The 26,876-nt window shown below is 41.4% G+C and overlaps 1 protein-coding gene across 2 annotated transcripts in view; it reads right to left on the minus strand.

Annotated features, from left to right (window-relative positions):
- PLCB2 (phospholipase C beta 2) overlaps positions 1-26,338 on the minus strand; it is a 39,701-nt gene extending 13,363 nt beyond the window's left edge. The window contains exons 1-20 of one of the 2 annotated variants that reach the window (XM_074235097.1): positions 25,907-26,338; positions 16,196-16,273; positions 14,983-15,051; positions 14,205-14,345; positions 13,723-13,802; positions 13,503-13,556; positions 13,297-13,372; positions 8,590-8,690; positions 8,211-8,377; positions 7,747-7,893; positions 6,934-7,091; positions 6,647-6,729; positions 5,758-5,842; positions 5,091-5,253; positions 4,498-4,595; positions 4,131-4,227; positions 2,437-2,521; positions 2,152-2,276; positions 1,535-1,689; positions 686-850 (exon numbers count right to left, since the gene is read on the minus strand). In XM_074235097.1, coding sequence (XP_074091198.1) covers positions 686-850; positions 1,535-1,689; positions 2,152-2,276; positions 2,437-2,521; positions 4,131-4,227; positions 4,498-4,595; positions 5,091-5,253; positions 5,758-5,842; positions 6,647-6,729; positions 6,934-7,091; positions 7,747-7,893; positions 8,211-8,377; positions 8,590-8,690; positions 13,297-13,372; positions 13,503-13,556; positions 13,723-13,802; positions 14,205-14,345; positions 14,983-15,051; positions 16,196-16,273; positions 25,907-25,990 — 2,211 coding nt within the window. In that variant the 5' untranslated portion in view covers positions 25,991-26,338. The remainder of the gene's footprint in view (positions 1-685; positions 851-1,534; positions 1,690-2,151; positions 2,277-2,436; positions 2,522-4,130; positions 4,228-4,497; positions 4,596-5,090; positions 5,254-5,757; positions 5,843-6,646; positions 6,730-6,933; positions 7,092-7,746; positions 7,894-8,210; positions 8,378-8,589; positions 8,691-13,296; positions 13,373-13,502; positions 13,557-13,722; positions 13,803-14,204; positions 14,346-14,982; positions 15,052-16,195; positions 16,274-25,906) is intronic. The other variant, XM_074235098.1, reaches the window with a different exon arrangement.
- Positions 26,339-26,876: the final 538 nt, after the last annotated feature.

The following is a 26,876-nucleotide window of genomic DNA, read 5'->3' on the forward strand; positions in this document are numbered from 1 at the left end:
AGATGGTCTGCCTCCTCCTCCAGTATCTGTAGATTAGGTGAGCTTCCCGCTAACTCAGACTCATCCTATTCTGTGCCTCACCATAGAAGCCTCAAGCTGAAGTTTCTTCCTTCAGAAGACAGGGTCTGTGCCCTCTTCTGCCCTGCTCTTGTCATGGGAAGTATCTTGAGATCTTTCACCAGAGTCTTTTGTCCTAGTTTCTCTCTTTCTAAGGCTTTCAACTAAATTTCTCTTAAAAATATGACAAGGGCAAATTTTTGTAAGTTTGTTCCAGGGACCAAACTTTCTAGTTATATCTTTAATTATGTGTAATGGCAAAAGGGGATCTGGTTGGTATGTCATGGAGAAGGTGACTGAGACTACTGGGACTCCCTCAAAGATCTCTATGATTCCCACAATCCTATAATAGCCAAGTGTGGGGTCTTGGGTGTTCACACATTACCAAAAAGCATCCCATCAGATACACATACATCTTTCTGCTAGACTAACTTGAGAGAGGAAAGGGAAAAAGGGAGAGAGAGGTAGTAGAGAAGGCAGGAAATGGCACCACCCCTGTAGGCATCCATTTATCTCATAAATTTTCTCATCCTTATGGATGGCATTCTGAGTCCTATACAGAAATGTATGACCGCTACCCCTGAATACTTTCTTGTACTGTTGCCCAAGATGTCCCCCACTATCCTACCTTCTCAAAGATAAAGGGGTCCTCTTTCCAGACAGGATTTATAGAGTTGGCATTGGGTGTCAGTTTGGTGCGGTAGCGTCTCTTGGGGTCTCCAGGCAAGCCAAATACCTCCACCTCCACATAAGTTCGAACACTTCGTTCTGACAGAAACTGCCCAGAAATAACCTATAGACCAGGGATAAGAGAGGGTGTTAGGAGGGGCTCCAGGTTCAGGTTCCCCTATCTGGAGCTTCTTAAGGGGGAATTTGTAGTTCTTTACCACTAAAATTTCATATAAGCACCATAAGGAAATTTGGGGGGATGGGGAGGGTCCCTCCATTCTGTTCTGGCCATGTGGCAGAGGCAATATTATTCAGTGATTAGGATTAAAATCTGAGACTCTGGGATTCTGAACACTAGCTCTGCTCTGTTGGATGAACTCAGAAATAATCTGCCTCAGTTTCCTTTGTGGTCAGTATGGTTAAACATCTTTACAAGTAGGTTTACAGGAACCTACTGCCCCCACATATCCCCTACTTATTCCATCCATTCCCCTTTCCCTCCATCCCAGCCTCCAGCCCTCCTCTTCTGTTTCCATGGGGATTAAAAGGCAGCCTCCAGTGCTGAGGAGGAGGCAGTTTCCTTGGTAACCTGCTACTGCAGGAAGCTGCTCAAGTTGAAGTTTTCTGGGATCTTAGAAGAGGAGGAGGGGAAGAAGGAGTACCACCTCCCCCCCCCAACTCCCCTAGACTCATCACCCAAGTCATTAGTCCAACCCACTCTCTGCGACCACAATTCCCTTGGGGCTACCTACCCTTCCCCCCTATATCCCCACCCCCAGTAGGCCCTGATTCATCCTAGAGTTCTTGCCGTGATGGAGAGAGTCGTAGCCACCACCACATCAATTCGGTCCACAGAGAAGGGGTCGAATTGCTTGTCTTGTCGGCGCATGAACTCATGTTTGAGAAGGTAGCCACTCTGTCCGTTGAACTCAAACAATGCCATGTTCTGCTGCATGGGCATATCTAAGGGCATGAGAGGGTAAATGGTAATATATACCTTGATCACCAAGCACAGGCCAGACAGCAGGGGCAGAGACAAGGAGAACTGGCAAGCAAGATCTCTGCTTTCTATTTCCACTTCTAACTTGTTAAGTGAATCCAACCTCTCTCCAATCCAGTGTGTTTCTGTCTTTCCTTCCCCAAAGGGAGGAGGGAATGATGGGAAACAGAGTTACTTCCCTACTCTTCTCCTTAAAAGAAGGGCCAGCAGCAGACCCAAGGGGCAAAGATAGTTTTGGACCTGGAATTTTCTAGGTTTGGGGCAGGAAAAGAAGATAGCTAGGAAAGGCTTACCCAAATACAACTCCAAACACACACACACACACACACACACACACACACACACACACACACACACACAGAGGATGGTGGTGGATGCTGGGGAAAGAATTGTTCATGACACAAGAAACTAGGATCTATACCCACCCATAGTCTGAAAATTTAGAGCAACCATTTGGCAGCCTGCATTCCAGAACATCTGGGGAGAGTAGTTAGATGAATCCATTCGGGTGCCCTTGGGGTAGATCCTACTCATCTGACGCTTATTGTAACTTTCCTGTGTATAGGATCCTAGCCAACTGTCAGAGCAACCCCCATCCAGCAGCCTAACCCACCTCTCCCACAGATAACTTCTCCCAGTTGGTTCAATGACACCCTCCCCTGTAAAAATAAAAATACAGGAATCCCATCCATCTGTAACTTCAAGGATACTCCACAAACTGCACAGGGGACTTGGTGAGCAGGTCATAGGCCTTCATCTCCGTGAAGGAAGAGATGACATAACTCCGATTCTTCTCTGTAATAGGAAAAGAATTGAAACCAGGTTCCTTTGGCCCTTGTCTCCCTACTGAAAGCCTCACCTCAGTGCCCCTCTGACCCCTGGAGACAGCATGATAAAGTGGATGGATTTGGAGTCACAGAACTAGTTTGAATCCCAATTCAATCATTTATTAGCTGTATCAAGTTAGGCAAGTCATCTTGACCTCTCTGGACCCCATTTTCCCCCTCTGTAAAATTAGTGGTTGAAAGAGATGGTCTCATGATGTCCTTCTAGCTAGGATCCTATGAAAATGGAAGGAAGTGACAACATGAGCTAATTATTAAATTGGGAGGGAATAAGGAAAGGGATAATAATTTATTAATCACCTACTCTGTGCCAAATACTGCTAAGCACTTTACAAATATTATCATATTTTATCTTGAAACAAGCCTACAAGGTAGGTACTATTAGGATCTCCATTTTACAGCTGAGGAAACTGAGGTTGGTGACTTGACCAGGATCACACAACTAGTAAAGATCTCTGAGGTTAAATGAACTCAGATCTTCTTGACTCTATCCATTGCACTAATTGACTGCCTCTTATGCAAACAATAGATTTCTTTTGGCTCCCTTCCAGTTAGTGGGTCATATATTGGATAGACTACTGAACTTGGAGTCATGATGGCAGATCCAATCATAACAGCAATTATTTATTATGTGCCTACTACATGTTAGGCACTGTGCTAGGGCTGGAAGACTTGTGTTTGAATCCTGTCTCAAAAAAAACATTTACCAGCTATGTGATTCTTTTAGCTTGTTTCCTCATCTGTAAAATAGGGATAACACCATCCTTTAGGGGTATTGAGAGGATGAAATGAAAAAACATTTACAAAGTGCTTTGCAGACTTTTAATATGGTAGTTTTTATTATTGTTATTACCATCCTATGGCCTATTGGGAAGGTATTTATTTATATATGGGTAGGTATACACAGGAAGGATGGATATGCATGCATGCAGATGTCCCCATATAGTTTGCCTTAGTTCCTCTCTCTGCTCTCAGGAATTGAAGCACTCAGGAAGCTAGCAGAAGACCCGGAGGTTTGATCTGGCTTCCTTCCATCCACCCATCAGTCCCTAAAGACTATTGCTAATAACCTAGTTGTGACTCCTATTTCCCCAGCAGATCCTTTAGGGGCTCCCAGTCAAGTACTAAAAATGGGTGATTTTGTTTGTTTTACAAATGGGGCCTGTCCCAATTCTGGGAAGCTGCAGAGGCCCTCTAGATTAGCACAAAGGGATTCTGGATAAGAGAGGCAAAAGGTTCAGAGTTATTGTCACTCAGTTCAGTTTCTTACCAACTCTCATAGTCTGAGCATTTAAGGTCAATACAAATACAATAATTTGCATAATTAATGGTGAGGCATTGGGCAAATGGAAAGGAGGGTGGAGGAATGTTCCCACTCATGATCTGCCCTGTCCTCTGACACAGGGCTCCTCCCTGTGCTCTTCCTACCCCAACTACTTCTCTGCTTTTCTATTCCAGGGGTCTATCCCTCCCAGCCTCCTTCTTGTATACAACTCACCCTGTCAAAGCCCCTCTCTCCTGCTTCCCTTCATCCCTAGCCCTATTCCACTGTCACTCACGGGAGGAGAACTCGAAGGAGATGAACTTGGTGGGTTGTATGTAGTTGACCAGACTAGACATCTCTTCATATGCTGTCACCTCCAGGCCAGCTGTGCCCTGGTGAAAAGATAGGGATTGGAGGAAGATACAGAGAGGGGAGCAGAAAACTAAGAATGGAGCAGGGAAAGCTTACAGGAAGCAACAATTCAGGCTTATAAAACTCAATTGTCCTGAAACCCTGTATCATCCCTCTAGACTCTACTGCCTGGGAGTTGACAGCACAGGACTTTTGGGTTCTGGTTCCTATGGAGGAGCCAGAAGAAGAACAAATAGCCTCTGGGTGGATTAAGGAGAGGGAAGTGCCTCTCTACTACTTCTCATTCATACCTCATCCGACTGCATCTTCTTTATTTCCTCTTCATCCAAGTTACCTGATTCTTCCTCTTCCTCTTCCTCCAGCTCAGTCTCTTCTTCACCAACCCACACTGTTATAAGAATATCTTACATTTGCATAGGACTTTTAGGTTTGCAGAGAGCTATACATACATGATCTCATTTGACCCTCAGTGACAACCTGAGAGAGTGGATATGGTTGGTTCCATTTTTACAGGTGAGGAACCAGGAGTTCAAGAAGGCTAAATGACTTGCCCAAGGTCACAAAGTTAGCATGCTCTCAAGGGAAGACTTTGTACTAAGACCTCATACTAAGATCGCAAGATTCCAAATTTAGTGTTCCCTCTATTGATATGCCAGTGCCTTCCCAATATAACTTTATCAATATCTTCTTGGGGAAAACTTATCTCCCACCCCATCTTAATTAACAATGCCATTTCATAATTCTCCTTGCTCCAGAACAGGCCCATTTGCCAAAGACAGAGACCATCCCTTCTGTCCCTGAATCTTCATCCATCACCTTTTTTGACTCCATATCCTCTTATGCCAGCCCCACTAATCCAGCTCAGCCCTTTAAGTCTTCTTACCTGTGTCCTCACCCGTGGCTGAACAGGACTGGCTGGAGTCTTCTGTCTCCGCACATGGTTCCTTCTTAGGTGAAACAGGAGCTGGGGACTGATTTTTCTTATTCTTGATGAGAATCTTGCCCAGTAAGTCCTGGGGACTAGGGAGGGGAATTCCTGGCTTCAACTAAGGGATACGGAGGGGAGAGTATCAGAGCTGTCATCTATCCTCTCTTGGCAGCAACTAGAATTGAACACTGGACTTGGAGTCAGGCTGATCTGAGTTCAAGTCCAGTCTCAGATATATAGTAGTTGAATGATCTTGGACAAGTCATTATCCTCTGTTTGCCTCATCTATAAAATGGGGATAATACTTTCTAATATTGTTATAAGAATAAAAATAGATAATATTTGCAATGCATTTTACAAACCCTAAAGCTATATAAATGCTAGCTAATCTCCTCTGAGACATTTGGGATTCAAACCCCAAATTCTCCTACAGAGTTCTAGAATCTTGTGATCAACTATGATCTAGTCTCTCAATAGCTCTTCTGCCTTGCAATAACCAATTGATCAAAAAACATTTATTATTGTCTACTATGTGCCAGTTACTTGTTACTTCTGTATGAGTTGTTGATACAAATACAAAGAATGAATCAATCTCTATTTTCAAGAACTATATGCTACTTACAGGGAACTTGTCCAGGGGCTCTGTGAGGAGTGTGTCCCCAAATATGGTCCGGCAGTACTCCGCCATCTTGGCCTGCTGTCGGGGCCTGCAAGGAACAGGTTATGAGATAAGATTGTAAAAACACCTACCAAATGGGTAATGTCACAACTAATTATGGCATAAGAATGTAACGGAAGACTATTATAATGTAAGAAATGATGAAAGAGATAACTTCTGAAAAATCTTGGAAGACACATGAACTGATTTAGAGTTAAATGAACAATTTAAACAATAACATCTTAAAGACAAATAAATGCATCTAATCAATGCAGTTGAACCCTTTGTCCAAAGGATAAAATATGCTGCCCACCTTCTGACAAAATTTTGTCATCCACCATGAGAGGTGACAGACTCAGGGTGAAGAATGAGGCAAACGTTTTTAGATGTGGACAATGTGAGAAACTACATTGCTTGAACTATGCATATTTGTTCCAAATTTTGTTTTTTACTTTGTTTTTCTTTTTTCCTCAAGGAAAAAGATTAAAGAGAAAATAAATGTTTTTAAATTAAAAAAAATTTTAATTAATATTAAAAAAAAACAACCAAGCAAAGAGAGTTAGGGGAACAATGTGTGGCCTGTGGATCTCAGAGAGAGGCTTCATCCCATATCCCATCTGATCTCATAGAGAAAGATATGTGCCTCTGAGCTATCTTGGCTGCCTATCCCTTTCCATTAAATGTGATTACCAAGATAGATTGGTCCAAGGGTCACAGGAAAGTCTGGATCACAGGGACTAAGGACTTAGGGGAATTTATAGGGTCTTGAGCAAACTGAACAGAACTTTAAGAAATAGAAGTAGAACACTTAGAGGAAGAGATGAGAGGTTGGGAATACAAGAAGAATACTCACGAGTCCACATGATTTTCAAAAGACAGGATGACAGGGTACAGTGAGGTCTTAAAGGCACTCTCAGCTATAGCCTCTATTGCATCCTGGAAGACAGGAATGTGTGATGATTAGAATTCCAAGAATTCCCTTCACACAACCCCTTTCCCCTCCCACCCCATAATCTATTTCCTCCAACTCTCCACCAGACTTCTTTCCTTAAAGTTTTAGATCTCTGCTCTTCTCTTGAGTCCTCCCAGATCTTAGTCATCATGATCTTCCTTTCTCCTTCTCTTTCCCCCTTATCTCACCTTGAACAAAATGTCTGTGGTCATAGTGAAACCATGAGTAATGATCGGCTCTTCCTCAGGAGGCTTCCCTTTCCAACAGTCAAGTTCTACACATCGGCAGCCAGAGAGCAAAACCTGTCTGTACATCTCTGAGGATGAGGGTCCTGAGAACTGACCAGCTGAACAAGAAGATAAGGTAGGATCACTTAGGGTTAAAGTTGAAAGTCTTTAAATCTATCCCTTTCATTTTACAGATAAGAAAACTAAGACACAGAGAGGTGTCACACAGCTACTGTTTTAGTCTCTCCTAGCACCCTAAATTGTCAGTCACTTTTCATTTTATCACTTTTAGTATCTAAAACAAATCAAAGAGTGAAATATTTTTTAAAAGGACAGAAATTTGTCTGAGATGGAATCTGTGAGATCTAATCTGACTCTAAGTTCAGTGCCTTAGCTACTGAACCATGATGCCAATTCTGCTTCTGGCAGCATCCTCAAACCTTAGAGCTAGAGTGTGGGGAAGAGGACAGGAAATAAGGGATTAGGTTTTCAGTCAAAGGTCAAAGATGGAGGTAAAGGTAAGCAGATGAATTGAAGCAGAGCCATAACTAGCAATGTTTTGTGACTGGATTAAGCACTCCTCATTTGAGGTAGGAGAGTATGTATGTATGTATGTATGTATGTGTGTATGTGTGGGAGGGGGAGGGGAGATTAATATTCAATTGCTGAAATACCTTCTAAATGCAACACTACAGGGCAAAAAGCCCATTCACCTCGCTATAGTTATATAGGAGGACTATCCAAATATCCTTATTCTGAAGTAAGGAGCCTCACCTGTGAGATAAGTATTGTGGGAGGAGTTGATGAAGTAGTGATTCAGAGGCTGGCTCATGTCCTGGTGCAGTATCAACTTGTCCTGGGCTACTATGCTGTTCTCCGGACCACAGAGAAACCAAACCATCCCCTCTGGGGATAGCTGGCCTAAGGAAGAAAGAGGTTCCATTATTTGGGGAAAGTCTAAGGAGCAAGGGCAGGGAGACAGGATGAGAGAGAGAGAGAGAGAGAGAGAGAGAGAGAGAGAGAGAGAGAGAGAGAGAGAGAGAGAGAGAGAGAACCAGGAGATCTTACTGAGTTAGGGAGGGAGGGAAGAAGGTTTGGCTATAGCTCAGAGAGAATGACTGAAAAAGTGCCTGGAACCACAAGATAAGAGGAAAATAGAGTTGGAAACACAAGTATAAGAAGATAAAAAGAGGGACAAAGGTTAAAAAAAAGTTATAGGTAAGGGTTTGGAGTCTTACCCCTTTGAATGTTGATGCCACTGGGCTCATACTTTTCAATGAGGCATTGCACTTGATCAGGTCGGGCTGGTGGGAAGAGAAGGGAGTTGAGCCGGGCATCACGCTGTTTTTGGTTGATGAATTTGGTCAGATGCTCCTTGGTCATGTAAGGCTTTGCTTTGGAATGACTGCAGTCCAAGTGAGGAAGGAAAAATTTTAGATTCACAATCTCCAGAGATTCTGGGGTGACTCTAATAAGCTCCTGATCCAATGCACTGATGTCTACTATAGAAGGTCAAAGCCTGCTGATCCTGCCTCTAATTATCCAATCCCCTCATCCCAGGTCAGTGTAGCCTTCCTCCCATAAACCATGTCCTAGATTCATGCCCAGAAAACTCACTGAGAGGTGAAGATCTCATCGATTTCAGGTCGGGGACATAGATTCATTAGAAAACTTCTGTAGACAGGCTCAGGGAAATCCTCAGGGTTGATGGAATCATTCTAGGGTTGGGAAGGGGCAGGGAGCACAAATGGGTGGTTAATGAACTCTCTACCAATTCCTCCCCTTCAGAACTCCCCCCTGACCAAAGAGGTATAAAACTGTGTACCCTTTGACCCAGCAATTCCATCATTAGGTCTGTGATCAGGGAAAAAGAAAAAGACCTTCTATGTTCTAAAATATTTATGGCAACTGTTTTTGTCATGCTAAAGAACTGGAAATTGAGGGGATACCCATCAATTGGGGAATGACTAAAGAAGTTGTGGTATATGATTGTAATGGAATACTACTGTACTATTAAAAGTGACGAACTGGATGATTTTAGAAAAATAAAATGAGCAGAACCAAAAGAACATTGTATACAGTAATAATATCGTTTGAAGCATAATTGTGAATGACTAAATTATTCTGAGTGTTATACTCAAATCAGCTACAAAGGACCTATGGGAAAAAAAAGATGTATCCACCACCAGAGAAAGAACTGATAAATGAAAGCATGTGTAGTATGGCTTTACATACACACATACATATGTATATATGTTTATATATATAAACATATATACATATCTGTGTCTGGTGGTGACCTTCCCTTGTTTGGGGTAAGGAGAGAGAGGGGAAAAAACTTTTAAAAACACATAGCAAAAAACAAAAAACTCAAAAGGAAGCTCAGAAAAGCAGGGCAAATTTGCAAAATTGTGTACTATTTATTACATAAATTTTTCAAAAGAATAAACTGTTAAATGGAGATTCGTGTTTTTATATTGAATCCTTCATTTGTGTTTGCTGTGAACATGAAAATGTTCTTTCTGTCTTTTTTGTATTTAAGCTTAAAATGAATAAAAAAAATTTAAGATAGAAAGAACCCTCCCCCATCCCCTGCTCAATGCAGAAAGGATGTAAGATACCAGACACCAGGGACCAATTGAGGTTGAAGGAGGAAAAGACCTCCAGCTCCAATTAATTAACAAATAGTTATTGAGCACCTACTATATTCGAGGCTCTACATTAATTTCTGTAGGAAAAAAGGCAATAATAACCCATAAAATGTTGTTTAAATTTCTCAAAAGTACTTTTTTAAAAATATTTTTATTGATTTCTTTGTTTTTTCATCACCTAGATTCCTTTCCTTCCTCTTACCCAGAGAGACATCCCTACCACAAATAATTTTTAAATTAAAAAAGGGAAGATAAAACATATTTAAAATATTTAAAAATATGCCAATGTTTCACATCTGTGGATCCCCACTTCTGAAAATCAGAAGCAGGCAGGGTGAGAAGGGTCTTCTCATATATTTTCTTTGAGGTCAACCTTCCCAAAATGCTTTTTTTTTTAGATTTTTTTTTTTGCAAGGCAAATGGGGTTAAGTGGCTTGCCCAAGGCCACACAGCTGGGTAATTATTAAGTGTCTGAGACCAGATTTGAACCCAGGTGCTCCTGACTCCAAGGCCGGTGCTTTATCCACTACGCCACCTAGCCGCTCCAACTACGCCACCTAGCCACCCCTCAAAATGCTTTTGACAATACTGTCAAATTCCAATTCAATGAGCATTTAGAATCCCTGTATGTGCAAGGCCAGTCACTGTGCTAATCATTTTATAAATATCTCATTTGATCCTCACAGCAACCTTGGGAGGTTAGATGCTATTGTTGTCCTCATTTTACAGATAAGGAAACTGAGGCTGAGAGAGATTAAGTGACTTGCCCAGGGTCACCCAGTTAAGTGAGTGTCTCAAGCTCCATTTGTACTCAGGTCTTCCTGATTCCAGTCCCAGGGTTCTATCTTCTGTGCCATGTAGAAGGGAGAGAAGACACAAAGGAAGAAAATCTCGGGGAGAGCCCTAGAGAAAGATTAGGGCTGAGAGCCACTTGTAGGAAAAGACCCTAGGATTCTACAAGGAGTAGATCCAGACATGCCAAAGCCCAGTCCAAAGACCTAAGGCTATGGCTGGCCTATATAGGAAAGGGTGACAATGGCTCACTGGCTGAGTTTGGCAGTTAGCTGGGGCTTCCTCCCATCACTTGTAAACTCACCAAGGCAGCAGCTGAGGAATGAGCTAGGGAGAGGAGTCAGGGATTGGTACTGCCCTATTGGTCAAGGTCAGGACTTCTGTCTACAGCAGGGGTTTGGCAAGGCTGCACCAAGTCAGGAGTGATACTTAGCACTTTAAACAGAGGCACATTGAGAGTTTATAATGACCAGGCCAATAAGAAAGCCCTGCAAGTTTCCCTGTGGAGACTAAAGTTGATACAGGCCAAATGACTTAGGAGGAGAGAATTTTAAAAGGTGGAAGGAACTTTGAAAATCAACTAATCTCACTTCCTATTTTTGAGAAAACTAGAGTTGAAATTCAGAGGTAGTAAGTTTCAAAACCAAGATTAGAACTAACTGAGCTAGTTAGAATCTGCTCCAGGAAGTTGATGGTTAAATTTTTATTGTGAGTTCTTATAATCTCAGAAAATCAGCAAATGTCACAAATGTTTCATTGTTTTGTTGATTGGCTGGACTTAAGAAAGCGATGGAGGTAATATTAATAATGTAGAATAAACTTAAAAGTTTATCATGTTACATTTTTTCCCAGGAAAGTCGATTGTTAAATGTATACCAACACATCTCTGATTAGAATTCAAGTCTTTCTAACTCCAAATTCACTTCTCTTTCCCCTGACTCTCTTTATCCAAGGCTGAAGAAACTCAAATTGAGCCCAAGAAACTAGATTTTCTGACACCACATTACTCCTATTATGCCTTGAGACCTCCTCTATTTAGGATCTCCTTAGTGTTGGTAGCAATAGTGAGTTTTACCATGAAGAGGACACTAGAGGGTCCCCAACAGCAATTCTATACAGAATTGTAGTCCATCAGAACTTTAAGGGGCAATATGATGAAGAGGATAAAGAGCTTCTCTCACAGTCAGAGAGATCTGGGTTCAAATGCTGCTTGTAATATACTGACGGTGAGATTTCACTTAATCTATTAAAAACCTTCTCAGTTCTCCTTAAAATTATTTAATCAATAAGTACTTATTAAATATCTCCTAATTGCCAGATTCTGGGTATACACATATAGAGAATGAACATTGTCATGTAATTACAGATCTGTATGGATGAAGGGGTTTCCTCATCAAGTGTTTACTATGCCAGTGAAATCATAGGTTCAGTCAAAAATGAAAAGAAATTTTAAAATGTCATAGCTAGAAGAGACCCAGGAGATTGTATAGACTGGTAATTCTCAAAGTTTTGGGTCTGTTTACTTACTTTAAGGAGAGGTTCTGTTTATGTGGGCTATATCTATCTATAATTAGCATATTAGAAATTAAAATGTCTTTGTTGTTCAGATGTGTTCTACACTTCTTTCTTGGCAAATATTCAAGACTGGTTTGCCATTTACTTCTCCAGCTCATATTACAGATGAAAAAACTGAGAGGAAGAGGATTAAGTGACTTGCCCAGGGTCAAATAGCCAGTAAGAATCTGAGGCCTGATTCCTAACTCCCAGCCCAGGGCTCCATTCACTGAGCCACCAGCAGCCTTGGTATCATGAAAATAGTTTGTCCTTGTGAACTTGAAAATGTCTCAAGGACCCCCCAGAAGCCCATCACCACACTTTGATCTAGACTACAGCTATCAAATACAAGATCTTCATGAGTCTCACAACACTGCCCCCAACCCCATCCCCACCCCTGTAGACTGAACCAGATTAAAATGTAATTCCTTTACTGGTTAGGTGTGTGTTCATTTATTGACAAATAAAGAAATATGTAAACACATGGGGTTTTCTAGGTCAATTTGTGATACACTGGGATCCTTAGATGCGGTTCTGTACCCTCTCCCTCCCTTTTTCTCTGAGTCTGACATCACTAATCTGGACCAACTCCTCTTATTGCACAGATGAATAAGGACTGACAAATCACAATTAACTTGGACTTTCTAGATTCCAAGATGCCTAGACCCTTCACTATCACTTCTACTACTTGAAAACATAACTCAAAGTCTGTTCCTTGATGATGAGAGGATCAGGAGGGTCATTTATATATAAAAGGAAACATGGGTAGGAAGGATAGAGTATTGACCTGAGGTCAGGAAGCCCTGCATTCTTTTAGCCTCAGTTTTTTCATCTGTTAATAAGAATAATAATAGCAACTACCCCACAGGGTTGTGGTGAGGATCAAATCAGATAACATGTGGAAAGTACATTGCAAACTTTAAAACACTATCTTGTGGGGTGGCTAGGTGGCAAAGTGGATAGAGCACCAGTCCCTGGAGTCAGGAGTACCTGAGTTCAAATCCAGCCTCAGACCCTTAATAATTACCTAACTGTGTGGCCTTAGGCAAGCCACTTAACTCCATTGCCTTGCAAAAACTAAAAACAAACAAACAAACAAAAAACTATCTTGTAAAATTATCATTATTATTATTTATAAGAAATGAGAACTAAGAATTCGTAGAAAAAGATGAGGATATTCTCAGTAAATTTACCTAAAGAAAGCTGACTCCATCACTCTTCCATAGGCTTCTCCATTTAAGGGGGTTTCTGACAATGCAACTACCCTTGAATGAGAGCAGGAGGAAATGAGGATGGGGATGGGATAGAGAGAGAATTCCATACTCACTTTGCCCTTGGGAAGATGACAGGCACTGAGGGCAGCCTCAACTCGTTTCCGGTCAGCAGGAAACATCTGAAAAAAACTAAAGGGGGAAGAGGTAAGAGAATGGTACAAATTTGGAAAGGGGGTCAGGAAAAGGATATATGTAGTAGAGGAAAAGGTGGGGGGGAAGGTGCCAAACCTAGAGGGTGATGGGAATTTCTTGTACTCACTTCTTCACAGGGATCTTTCCTTCTGGATTAAGCTGCATCTTGAGTTTTACTAGGCTGGGGTGAAAGGAAATCAACCTGTAAGGTTCTAGTTCCTCATCCCTCCTTCCTCCTCTCTCTCTCCCCCAACACACATCCAGTCCCCAGAAACTTAGCTATAAAAGTCTAGTGGGGAAGGTGGGAGTGATTATCAATAGGGGAGAAAGGCAAGAAAATCACTCACATCTTATCCAGGAATCTGCTCCGGGGGGCATTAGCTGCTAATGGGTCCTTAGCCAAGGCCAGAACATCTTCAGCCCAGTCCTATGAGAAGCAATGGATGAGATAACAGGGTCTAGGGTCCATCATAAACCCAAGGAATGTTTCTTCCTCTCCCCTTTCCTCTGAAATGAGGCTCTCAATGGGATTACCCATGAGATGACAGGCTCCTCTCCTCTCCTCTGAGCTGGTATACTGTTTCCTCAGACCTTTCCTCACATTTTAAGGCAATCAGAATTAAATGATTTGACCACACAGCTAAGGCTGGATTTGAACTCAGGTCTTCCCGACTCCGGAAGTTTTATCCACTGTGCCATCTAGTTTCTTCTCCCCACTTCTTGGATTTCTCCTTCCTACCCACCCCTCTTATACCCCCCCCACACACACCCACAACCATACACACACACACACACACACACACACACACACACACACACACACACACACCTTGCTGACATTTTCTTTATAGGAAACAAAGTTATGGAAGGTCAGGTCCACCATGTCTGGGCCAGATACCACTGTCAATGTCTTCAGCAGGAAGGTATTGTCAGGAAAGTCCAAGTTGAAAACCTCCCGAAGTTTCTGGGTCTGCAATAGTCCCATTCAGGAAGTATATGAAGTGTGGGGAAGTATAGCAAGAGAGAGGGCAAGCTAGGAAACTGCCCCCCTTGCCCAAGAATTTCATCCATAGGATACATCATGCTCAGTTAGGGGGAGACCCCAAACCACACACCTCTCTACACCTTCCTGAGAATCATGTATACTCTATCCTTTCATTATCAAAAAGAAAGAGGCAAGGGAGAGTTGAAGCATGTGGTGTGGGAGAGGCTGGCCATCCAAGGGTAAGGTGGTTCAGAGAGATGAACTCTAGACAAAACTTCAAGTCAACTCTTTTTCTTCCCTGACTTTCTCTACCAGCTCCCAGATCTTTTTTTTTTCCTTTGGTGAGAGGGAGGGAGGACAGCATCTCCTCAAGGATTTGAGGAAAGACCAAGGAACCCAAGGATGGTATATTTAGGCAGCTGAGAATATATCCCTTTAGCCCTTGGCCCTAGGAGTTGCCTCTAACCTTGGAAATTCCCTTCTTACACAGAATTCAGTTATCTCTACCCCAGTCTGTTCCAGGGTGTGCTCCCCAGCCACCCCTTATTCTTTTTTTTACCTTAGCTTTGACCCTTTCTTTCCCTCTCTCCTGCCCCAGCAGGATCCACATAATCTTATTTACCTTGGGCATCTTAGCAAACTTTCCAAACCGAGTGTCCCGAATGCTGGTGATGTCCAGGAATTCCATCTCCTGAAATAACCAGGGTTTGAGAAGAAGAAAGAGATAAAAAGGAGTAAAACAGAGTTAAGATGAGAGAATGGGAAAGCCATAGGTTAACTTCTGTTAACCCCTAAAAATGATCTGTCCAAATACACGCTCCAAAAGAAAATCTGACTATAGATGTACAAGCCCCCTTTTTTCCTAGAAAAAGGTAGTATAGTTAGAGAGATCATGGAAACAGTCTTCCTGTTTCTGGATTTCTTCCCTTTTCTTCTTATTTGTCATTTCATCAGTCCTCTCTTACTCTACTCTTCCCTTCTTCTCTTTAGAACTGACAGAATTCTGGCTCAGGGATTAAAAATTTAGGCTCTGATCTAAGTTCAGTCACTAAATAACTATGTTATCTTGGACAAATCATTTCCCTCTCTGTCTCTCAGCTTCCTCTTCTGTAAAATGAAGGACTCATACTCTAAATGATTTTTATTACCTCTTCCAACTCTAATCTTACTGTTTGACCTTTGTGAGGACCTAAGGAAGACCAGTCACCCCCTTGTATCTCTGGATTCTGTCTTGACTTTTCTTTTCCTCCCTTCAGTCATCCTGGTGGAGCCTGACTCAGACCTTCCCTTTGTGGACTTTACATTTTCCCAACATTTTGTTTATAAGGTATCCCAAAACCCACTCCTCTTCTTCCCAAGGATGCTGGGGTCCAGGCATCAACTAGATAGAAGAAACTTGGTGTCTCATCAGGGTGTGTGTGTGTGTGTGTGTGTGTGTGTGTGTGCATGTATGTGTGAGAGTGTTTGTGTATGTGTGTGTGTGTGTGTGTGTGTGTGTTATAGAATGGTTGACTGGTTGAGAGTGGGAGAGTTCTGTAGTTTCCCAGCTGCTTTTTTAGAGGAAGTGAAACCCAGACTATGTTCAGAAGTAGGCAGAGCTCATCATCTGGGCACTGTCTCTGGGCCTAGACTCCAACCCTACCCAGAGGTTGGGGACATGCAGTCCTTTTCATCCTGTTCCAATGGGAAGTCCTGAGAGCTTGACCTATAGTTTAGGGACTTCTCTTCTATACATACTTCTTTGAACTATCTCAGAAACCATCTCCTCTTTGTTGGTAGAATAAGTTTGAGCTGTAGGCAAAGACAGAGGGAAAGGGATTATAGGTTGCTCTCACCTTGCTTTGATATGTCCAATATAAGTAATAGCCATTGGGATCCACACGAAGGATGACTGGGGATGCCACTGAAGTCTCCTGTAGAGAGAAAGGAGCTCAGTCCTGTGGTTCAGCACCTATCTTCCTCCCATCCCTCTCTGTCCCCACTTTATCCCTCTCCCCTTCTCTCTTCCTTAGACCAAGCTGAATTGTTTCAAGGCACCTTGAGATTTGTTCTTGGCTCCAGATCTCTCATAAAAAGATGGTCCTTCTCCTTGTCAAAGTAATCCCTCTCTACTCCCCCATGATCTCTTCCTATCTTCTCTAACAGAATCAACCCTACTTTAAAAGAGCCTCTCTTCTTATCTAATCTCCCCATCTACTGGCTCTTTCTCTGCAGCCTATAAATGATCCTATATCTCTTTCACCCTTACCAAACCTCATCTGACCATACCCTCTAGCTATAGCATTGTATCTATCTCTTCCTTTTCTCAGTTAAACTGATGGGGGAAGCTATTTGCCTCAGTGCCTCTAATTGATGCTTTCTAACTCACTTCTAATCCCTCTGCAGCCTGACTTTGGACCTCATCACTCACCTGAGACTATTCTTTCCAAAATTACAAGTGATCTTTTAATTGCTGTATCTCATGGCCTTTTCTCAAAAGGTGAGGATTCATTATCGGTTAACTGCTGAAAACCATTTTCTATTAGATATTTTCTCCCCTAAGCATTACCCAGGCATCCATAATAGCTGGATTCTTTGTCTCCTTCCCACTCCTCAGCATCCCCAAACCCTGTCCCCAGATCAATTCTTGTCTGTAGCAGTTGCCCCTCAGCAGGAAGGCTCTGCATTACTGAGCAAGATCCACCCCCATACCCTTTTCTTTATGGATGAAAAAGAATGAGTTGCAAAGGACAGGTAAGCATGAAGAGATTATGAACTACATTGTAAATATCACATTTACAATCTTTCCCAAAATATATATCCCTCTTTTAAACTTCCCTATTTGGTCCAGGATATGATCATACTTCTGGTCTCCCAGGTTTGCAACCCCTCACTGTCATTCTTGACTCCTCATTCACCATCCTCCACCCCTCATCAGTCACCAAATCTATTACAATAGATTTCTTCTTTTTTTTATTTTAGATTTTTGCAAGGCAAACAGGGTTAAGTGGCTTGCCCAAGGGCACACAGCTAGGTAATTATTAAGTGTCTGAGACCGGATTTGAACCCAGGTACTCCTGACTTCAAGGCCGGTGCTTTATACACTATGCCACCTAGCTGCCCTACAATAGACTTCTAATTGGTTTCTTGGTCTCCAGACTTTCCCCAGCTCTAGCCCATCCATAAGGCAGCCAAATTGATATTCTCAATCTCAGGTCTGGTCAAATTATTCTCCTACTCAGTAAACTCCAGTAGCTCCTCACTGATTCTATAATCAAATATGATTTTCATCTTTTCATCTTTCATCTCATCCTGTTAAATTTTTATTTTTGTATAAGTTTTAAAATGTACATGATTATTAGTACAATAGAATACAAATGGAAATAGGATAGGAAGCAGATCTAGAATTTCATTGCTCTAGTTACAAATCTGCATTGGTGATAGGTGTTTCCATCAATCATCTGGGGAATGATGAATGAAGAATCTCCCTCTACAAATGCAGAGTCACAGTTCTTTTGTGACTTATGGCCCTAGAGAGTTTCCTGGGAGACAGAGCTAAAATGCCTAGGGTCACACATCTTCTATATGTCTAGTAGGCGAACTCAGGGCTTCTTACCTCTAGAGGCAGCTCTCTATTCACTATGCCATGCTGTAAATGTATATAATTTAGAACTAAGTAGATAAATAAATACATACTGTATACCATTATGGATAATGTTATATAATATAAAGTATATTATTATATAGGGATTATATATAATATATAATTATAGATGTTATTATAAGACAAATTAATATATAATGCTATATATTTTATATAAATAATATATAACTTGCTATACATTATATGTAAGCATATGATTTATAAATATGTAAATAAATATATATTGTGTCTATATGCACAATTTTTTTTTAACTGATGGAGATGTGTCCTCAAAAAAGTTTGGAGACCCCTGAAACAAAGTCTAAACCTCATATAGCTTGACATCCAAAATCTTCTTCATGCCTTCCTGTGATAAAATAAACCTTCTTGGCCCATTTCAGGATCAAACAAATGTGCCACGTACATTCCCACCTCCACCTCCTTGCTTGTACTATTCTCATATAATAGACAGTCAGACATGTACACATACACACACACATACACACACACATTTCAGTTTCCTCATCTGTAACATGAAGATAATAACAGCACCTACCTTCCAGGGTTGTTGTGAGGATCCAGTGAAATAATTGCAAAAGATTTAGCACCATCTATGTAAATGTTAGCTATTATTTCCATTTATATATATATATATATACATAATATATACATATATATATTATAAAACATTTCTCAAGTTTTCAAAAAAAAGTTTTATAAGGTAGGCATTACAAGTATTATTCCTCCCATTTTACAGATGAGAAAATGAAATCCTAGCTAGGGAAGGTGATTTTTCCAGTCATGTAGCTAGTAGATTCTGTGAGCTTGGTCAGGAATCTATGCCAAAGACATCCACTGCATCCTGGAACATCACCAGTCATTTTGACTTTTGTCTTGCCAAAGGATCTCAGGAAGAGAAAGTGAGGCTGATGATTTTGTGTAACTCTGTCTCACTTAAATGCAATTCATTCCACAAGTCAAGATATCATCCATGATAACATCAGTCCTCTTCAAAATGAAGGTGGAACAACAATAGCTAGGAGGCATGGAAAGTGGTTTTTGAAGGCAGGTCTTCCTGACTTCAAGTCTAGCATTCAATTTCCTATATACCATCCTATAGTTTTCCAAGCCCCAGTCTTTCCTCAGGTTCCAACTCTAGCCCCAATCCTCCTTGAAGCAGTAGCACAAAGCTAAGAAGTTCCCAGAGCTTTTCCTGAAAAACCATGTCATTTTCCCCTATTCAGTAAACTTCAATGCCTCCTTATTACTTCTATGCACAATTGTAATATTCTCTATTTGGCTTTTATAGCCCCTTATAATCTGACCCCTTCCTACTGAAAGAAATTATTATTTTACTATTATTATATTAATAACCAATTATTAAATTGGGATCCAGATCTCTTTCTCTTTTCTCATTAAGATTCAGCTCACTTAATGTCAGTCTCTGAAGGACATAACTAGTTGATTTCCAGCCCTCAAGAAACATGCTCTTCAATTTTTGACCAAAACCTTCCCAATTAGGAGACCTAACTTCTATTTAGAGTATAAATAGAATCTAATTTGGAAGAGCTCTTCCCCTGGGGAAAAGAACCTCTGACCTTGTACTCCTCCATTAGAGTTCAGGGTGATCCAGTTCATGAAGCAAAAAAAAAAAAAAACTAACCATCTCGAGATGGATTCCCCTGTCCAGATTGCTAGAGGCTGTGTGAGACTCATGATCAAGCTGCATTCTCAGCAGGAGAGCTAAAGCCCACCTACTCATTAAATGTCCAATAATCAGAGTTGATTTTCATTTGTTAGCAACATCCCTTTTCAGAAAATTATTTATGGCTTTCTGGGTCTCTCCTGGGGGTCTTTGGTTGCCCAGAGAAACCACTGACCATCAATTTATTGATTGATGATTACTCAGAAACTGTCTCTCAGGGTATTTTTTCAGTCTTTTTACACCTCACTCCTCTTCACACACTCTGTGATCCTATGTAACAGGCCTTTTTGCCATCCCTCCCACAAATGATGCTCCATTTTCACTGGCTGTCTCCCATGCCTAGGTTCCACTCCTACCCCATCTCTGCCTCTAGCTTCCCTGACTTCCTTTACATTCTACAAGCAACATTTTCTGATCCCCTAGCACCTTTCCTCAGAAATATTCTCCAATGTGTCCTGCCTATATCTTATTGGTACATGATTGTTTGTAAGTTGTCTCCCTAGTTTTTTAACTTTTCTTTATATCCCTAGTACCAGAGTAGACATTTAACAAATGCTTCTTGACTTTGTGTGCTGCAACCTACTTCCAAAGTGTTGGGGAAAACTGATTGTATCTCACACTTTGGACAAAGTGGCAAAAATATCAGCTTTGGTGTAAGGGAAAACTTGCTAACAATCTGAGTAGCCCAAAAGTGGAATGTCCAAAAGGGAACGCCTTTGGACAAGAGTGAATTCCCTGCTCCACTTCCCTAGAGATCTGGATGGACACTTGTGGTGACACTGTAGAGAGGATTCCTGTTCAGCTATGTGCTGGACCAGAGGTCTACAAGGCCCCTTCAATTCTCTAATGCTTAAATTCATTTTATTTCCTACTCGAAACCATTTTGTAGGAAAGGGGTAGAGGGACAGGAAATCTATTTAGGCAAATGATTAATAATGTATGTGGGGCAACAAAAGCCCAGCAGCCTCCAGGAAGCTTCCTGATTAGCTGAGAGTAAGCCTGGGATTGAAGGCCAGGCAAATGAGTTTGAGCCAGAATATCTCAGGACAAAAATGGCTAACTTAAATGAAACAAATAAATACTTACAAAAAAATGACAGACCAAGTAATTTTTATTTTTGTTGTTATTCAGTCATGTCTGACTCTTTGTGACCCTATTTAGAGTTCTCTTGACAAAGACATAGGAGAAGTTTGCTATTTCCTTTTCTAACTCATTTTACAAATGAGGAAATTGAGGCATATAGGATTAAGTGATTTATTCAAGGTCACAGTTATCCACTTTCCCAGATTGAATTTGAACTCACGAAGATGAGTCTTCCTGATTCCAAGTCTAGTGCTCTAGGCACTACACTACCTAGTGCAGAACATTCCAATCTCAGAAAAAGTAAATGAACAAACTATGAATGAACTCCCAAAGAAAAAGCCAGGTTCAAGAAGGATTTACAAACAAATTCTATCAATCACTCCCAAAATAGCTAAATCCAACACTATGTGAATTGTTTCAGAAATAGGAAAAAAGATAGTATCATTCCAAACTTCCTTTGAAACAATGTGGTACTAATACCTAACCCAGAAAAGTTAAAATAGAGAATGAAAATCATTTAGATTAATACCTTTAGTGAATATTGACATAAAAATGTGGAATATATTATTTTTTCTTCCTCTTTTTTGAAAGATTTTATTTTGAGGAATATATTATTAATAAAAAGGCTATAGTCAGTGAATAATTTTTTCACAAAATTATGCACTATAATTATGTTGAAGTTCAGGGTTGGTTCAACATCAAGCAAGCAACAGATATAATAGATCATACTATAACAAAAATAATAAATATGGAAAGGCTTTAGAGAAAATATAGCAGTGGGTTTTTGGTTTTTTGACAAAAAGGAATAAATAAAATTTCTTTAATATTTTAAAAAAAAACTATGGAAAACTAAAAAAACTAGCTTTACCTGTAATAGTAAAATATTAAGAGGACTTTCCAATACAATCTGGGATAAAGCAAAAATGTCCACTAGGATCACTATTATTTAATAAAATTCTGAATAGCCATGGCAATGAGACAAGAAAAAGAAATTGAGGGAACAAGCATAAACAAAGAGGAAACAAAGCATTACCATTTGCATACAAATCAAATGAGATAATATTTGTAAAGTGCTTTGCAACCTTTAAAGCATTATGCAAATGCTAGTTATTGTTATTATTGTTTATGCCACTCATTTGCCACTTACCATTTCTTGTATCTTTTAGTTGTCTTTTTTATGAATGTCCTGTCCTACCAGCTACATTGTTAAGTCCCTTGAGGGAATCATATGATCATAGATTTAGAACTCAAAAGATGTCTTAATCCACCTCCTCATTTTACATATAAGGAAATTGAGGCAAAGAAAAAACTAAATGACTTGCCCAAGGCCCACAGTTGTCCCTTCCACATCTTGACTTCCCACATTGAAGTTGTGATGTATCTTGGGTCGGTGACAGAAATTAAGTGGGAATTTGGGGGGAGTTTTGCAGAAGCTGCTGACCACATGCAAAAGTTAGAAGATAACACAAAGCCTATGACCAAAAATACTTAACCCAATTTTACAAAAAAAGTAATGTATGAAAAGAAAAAGAAAAAAACAGACTTCTCTGTTACAAGGGGAAAGTCAAGATTTTACACAGATTTTCTAGATCATGGAAGTACCATGCCTCTAACCCCCTAGGGGGTTAGGGGCATGATTGAAGGCAGATTCCTTGACTCCAAATCGAATGTTCTTCCCATGGTATCAAGAGTACCTCCCAAGAAAAGCTGTGTTTTGTTCCTTATTGTACTCCTATCAACTCCATAGGAAATAGGTACTTGATAAATATTTCTTTGTTGAATCCACAGGTCAGGGGCCATTAGCTGCTTTGACCTTTAGAGAGGTAGGGAAAGGGGAGGGGACGGAGAAGAGTCACAGAGGAATTCAGAAGTCCCCTGTCACCAAGCCTTGCTCTCAGACTGGCTGGTTATCCACTTTCCCAGAACTAAGAGGACTACTTCACCTTTCACTTTAGGTTTAGGTATTAGTACCACAGTGTTTCAAATTGTTTGGAAGGATACTATCTTTTTTTTCTATTTTTGAAACAATTTACATAGTGTTGGAGTTAGCTATTTTGGGAGGGATTGATAGAATTTGTTTGTAAATCCTTCTGAGCCTGGTTTCTCTTCTCTTGCCAGGGACCCCTATCATGGTCCTCTTAATTAATGGTGCTCTCCCTTCCCCCACCAAAAAAAGCCTTATTCCCTCCCTTATTCCCATACTTCAGGGGCCAGGACCTGTCACCATGGGGATCAAACATTCTTTCTTTGCAAGGCAATTTAGGTTAAGTGACTTGCCCAGGTTCACCAGGCTGAATTTGAACTCAGGTCCTCCTGACTCACCTGATTCTGGGGCAGCTTTCTTTTCACTGCACCACCTAGAGACCCCTAATACTTTTACATAAAGGGATAGTAATTGAAGAGACTTAATTAGTGGTGTCCCAGACTTTTCTAGTCTGCTAGGTTAGCAGTCTGTTGATAGGGAAAAAATGTTAGACTCAGGTCTCAGAACCTGAGTTTTAATCTTATTTTCAATCCTATAATTCTGCCACTAACTACCCATGTGACTTTAGCAGGTCCCAACCTCTCTGGGCCTCACTTTCCTCAATTATAAAATGCAAGAACTGAATTAGATGAAATTAAAGTTTCTTTCAAATCTGTATGTAGGATTCTATGATATATAAAAATGTTGGGGTTAGTCTAAAGGACTTCTAAGATCCCTTCCAGCTACTACTTTGATCCTGTGAGTTTATGCCATCTGATTTCCATCACCAGGAAGAAACCCTCTTCCTAAGAGCAAGTGATTTACATTCCAAAGTCTAGGAAAGCAACCCTAGCCAAGCTTCTCTTCCTTGCCCCTGAGATTCAGTGGGTGCAAGGAGTTTGGTGCACAGCTTTGATTACCAGAGAGTCAGGAAGAACCTCTCCCTTGGAGAGAGGATTTCCTGAGTCCACCATAGCAACCTTGTTCATGTCTCATCTTTCCACACCCCTCCAGCTCCCTAGGCCCCACAGCCACCCTCCAGTCTCTTCTTCCTCCCATTGCTTCCTCTGAGGAACTGAGGTTCCTGGTTTTCTTTTTAGTGGCCCAAGCAAAGAAGTTCAGGGGGTGGGGAGGGAACATATCTTAGGGAGATTCGGTAGGGTTAAGGGAAATGAAGAATCAGAGATAGATTGTAGTGGCACTAGCAGATCAAAGTCTCAATTGCTGAAACATGTAGGGAATGAAGCAAATTTCTTCTTTCAGGGCTGATGGGACAAACTTAAGAAAGCTGAGTCCTGAAACCAATAAAAGCATATTCAGATAGCCCTATTCTCCCCTTTATTGACTGTGACAGCATGGAAGGCTCTGTGTAGGGGTTTTCCAAGATCTCACCCTATCTGTTCCCTTCCACTACCAACCTGCAGCCTGAGGAAACCGAGCAAGGACAATCAGTTCTTCGAAGTCCCTGCTCACTGGTCCCAGCAATCCTCTCCCCTGGAAGAGGAAGCAGTAGAGGACCAGAATCCTAGCCTGAGGACCATGGGATGGGGAGGGGTGGAAGGGGAATCCTGACCACGAGACTGGGCAACAGGAGCTGTGATTCCATTACTCTAACCCTATCTCCCTGCCTGACTATTGATCCTAGTTTTCTTCTGTAGATACACAGTGGATAGAGACCTGGGACCGGAGTCAGGAAGACCTGAGTTCAAATCCAGCTTCAGACATTTACTAGCTGTGTGACCCTGAGCAAATCATTTAATCTCTTTCTGCCTCAGTTTCCTGAACTCTAAAATGAGAATAATATGATAGCACCTACCTCCCAGGGTTGTTGTGAGCATACAATGAGATCTTAAAATGGTGGCCATGTATGTTGTAGGCAATAGATAAATGTGGATTCCCTTGCTTGTGCTCCTCCCTGCTCTGCGCCACCCTGATTCAACCCCCAATCAAAGAATAATCCTTATTCTTCTAGTTGACCATGGGAAGAGACAAATGGATAACTATTTTGAGATCATTAATGGAGACTGACCTCGATTTTCCAGTAACTGCCATGGAGTGATGAAACACATGTTCAGGGATACACATCCAACCATACCATTAGAATAAAAGCTCCTTGGAGGCAGGAATATCGATTCTGTCTTTGTATCCCCTGCCTCACACACACACACACACACAGACACACACACACACACACACACACACACAGAGACACACACACACACACACACACACACACACACACACACACACACACCACACTGCTCACAGCAGGCACTTACTCAATGCTGGATCATTGACTGATTGAGATACCTTCTGAACCACACCCACCCATGAGCACAGAGAAAGAGTCACACAGAGCCACAGACATATTTCAAAGGTGTGTGCTCAGAAAGTGGATACGGCAAGAAATCATGAGGATTGGGACTTCAGAAAAGCCTGGAAAGACTTGCATGAACTGATATTGAAGTGAGCAGAACCAGAACACTGTACACATTAATAGCAACAATGTGTGACGATCAGCCATGATGAACTTGCTCATCTCAGCAGTGCAATAATCAAAGACAATTCTAAAGGACTTGTGATGGAAAATACCATCCACATCCAGAGAAGGAACTGTGGCATCTGAATGCAGAGCAAAGCTTACTATTTTTCAGTTTTTAAAATTTATGTATTATGGGGTTTTTCCCCTCATGGCTTTTTCCCCTTCCTTTTTGATTTGATTCTTCTTTCACAACATGATTAATATGGATATATATTTAACATAGTTTTACATGCATAACTTATATTACTTTCAGTCAGGAAAATGGAAGAGAGAGGACTGGGAGGGAGAAAAATATGAAACTCAAAGCTTTACAAAAATGATTGTTGAAAACTATCTTTGCTTGTAGTTGGAAAAATAAATAAAATATTAAGAAAAAACAATATGGATACAACTACAACCATACAGCAACACAGATGAATCTGCAGAGGAGGGGAAAACACATTTACATCTACAGACATACCCCACACTTTGTCTTGGGTGAAGTCTTCATTCCCAAAGCCCAGCCCAGAGTGGGAAAAGCCAGAATCACTGATCTCCCCTCACCACTTGACCTGAGTAGGTTGCTAAGAAAGTGCCCCACCACCAGCTTCTTCCCAGGGTTCGGGGTCCTCCCTTCTGTTACCCCACTCACATCATCCCATTTGATGAAGCGCTCTCCTCGGGTTAGATAGCTCTTCACTTCAGGGGGCAGCAGGACAGGATGGAGCAGAGACATGTTGCCAGGGCACAATGGGGGCTAGAAGTTGGAAGACGAGAGCAGTGCAAGGCCAGCAGATGGGTGGGAGGCAGAGTAGAATGAAGCCTGCCTCACATGGTGCTCTCCGCCCCAAGTAGCCCAGTCCGGAAGTCAGCACCCTCTTATAAGATCCAAGAAGTTTGGGGACAGCAGCCAGGTATCTATCTGCATTGCAAATCAGTGGCAGCCTGAGCACCTGTGCCCATTGAGAGGCTACACGGGGAGCACTGGCTGGTCTAGGAAGACTTCATTAACGACTGATGGGGAGGCCATAATTTCCTTCTCCTTCACCCCCTAACCCTCACGCCCAACACTTCCTGCCTCAGGACTTCCTTCTCCTACTTCTCTATCGTCCTAAAGCAACAGAGTTAGATTGAGGGTGCCAGGTTCAAGATCCTTTTCTCCCTTAGCCAAGGAGAATTTCCCAAAGGGGTTCAGCAGAGAGAGAGAGAGAGAGAGAGAGAGAGAGAGAGAGAGAGAGAGAGAGAGAGAGAGAGAGAGAGAGAATGCTAGGATAACAAAAGACAGAAAGTGGGATCACCCAGGTTAAAATCACAGGAGGTCTCCCAGGAGATATCCTAGGATTCTAAGATCATATATTAGAGTTGGAAGAGACCCCAGAGGCCATTTTGGCCAATTCTCTTATTTTTAATAAATGAGAAAACTGAGGCCTGGAGTAGTAAAGTGACTCATCCAAGGTCACTCTACCTAGTAAGTGGGATGGAATTTGAACCAAGGCAACTCTCAAACCAGACCTGAGAGGCAGGAATAGGAACATAAGTGAGGCAGTAAGAAAGGATTGTAAGGGGGAGCAAGGAAGAGGGAAGAGCCAGCTGGGAGGGAATCAGATTTAGGAGGCACTGTG

The sequence above is a fragment of the Macrotis lagotis genome, chromosome 4, assembly GCF_037893015.1.
Source record: "Macrotis lagotis isolate mMagLag1 chromosome 4, bilby.v1.9.chrom.fasta, whole genome shotgun sequence".
Classification (NCBI taxonomy): Eukaryota; Metazoa; Chordata; class Mammalia; order Peramelemorphia; family Peramelidae; genus Macrotis; species Macrotis lagotis.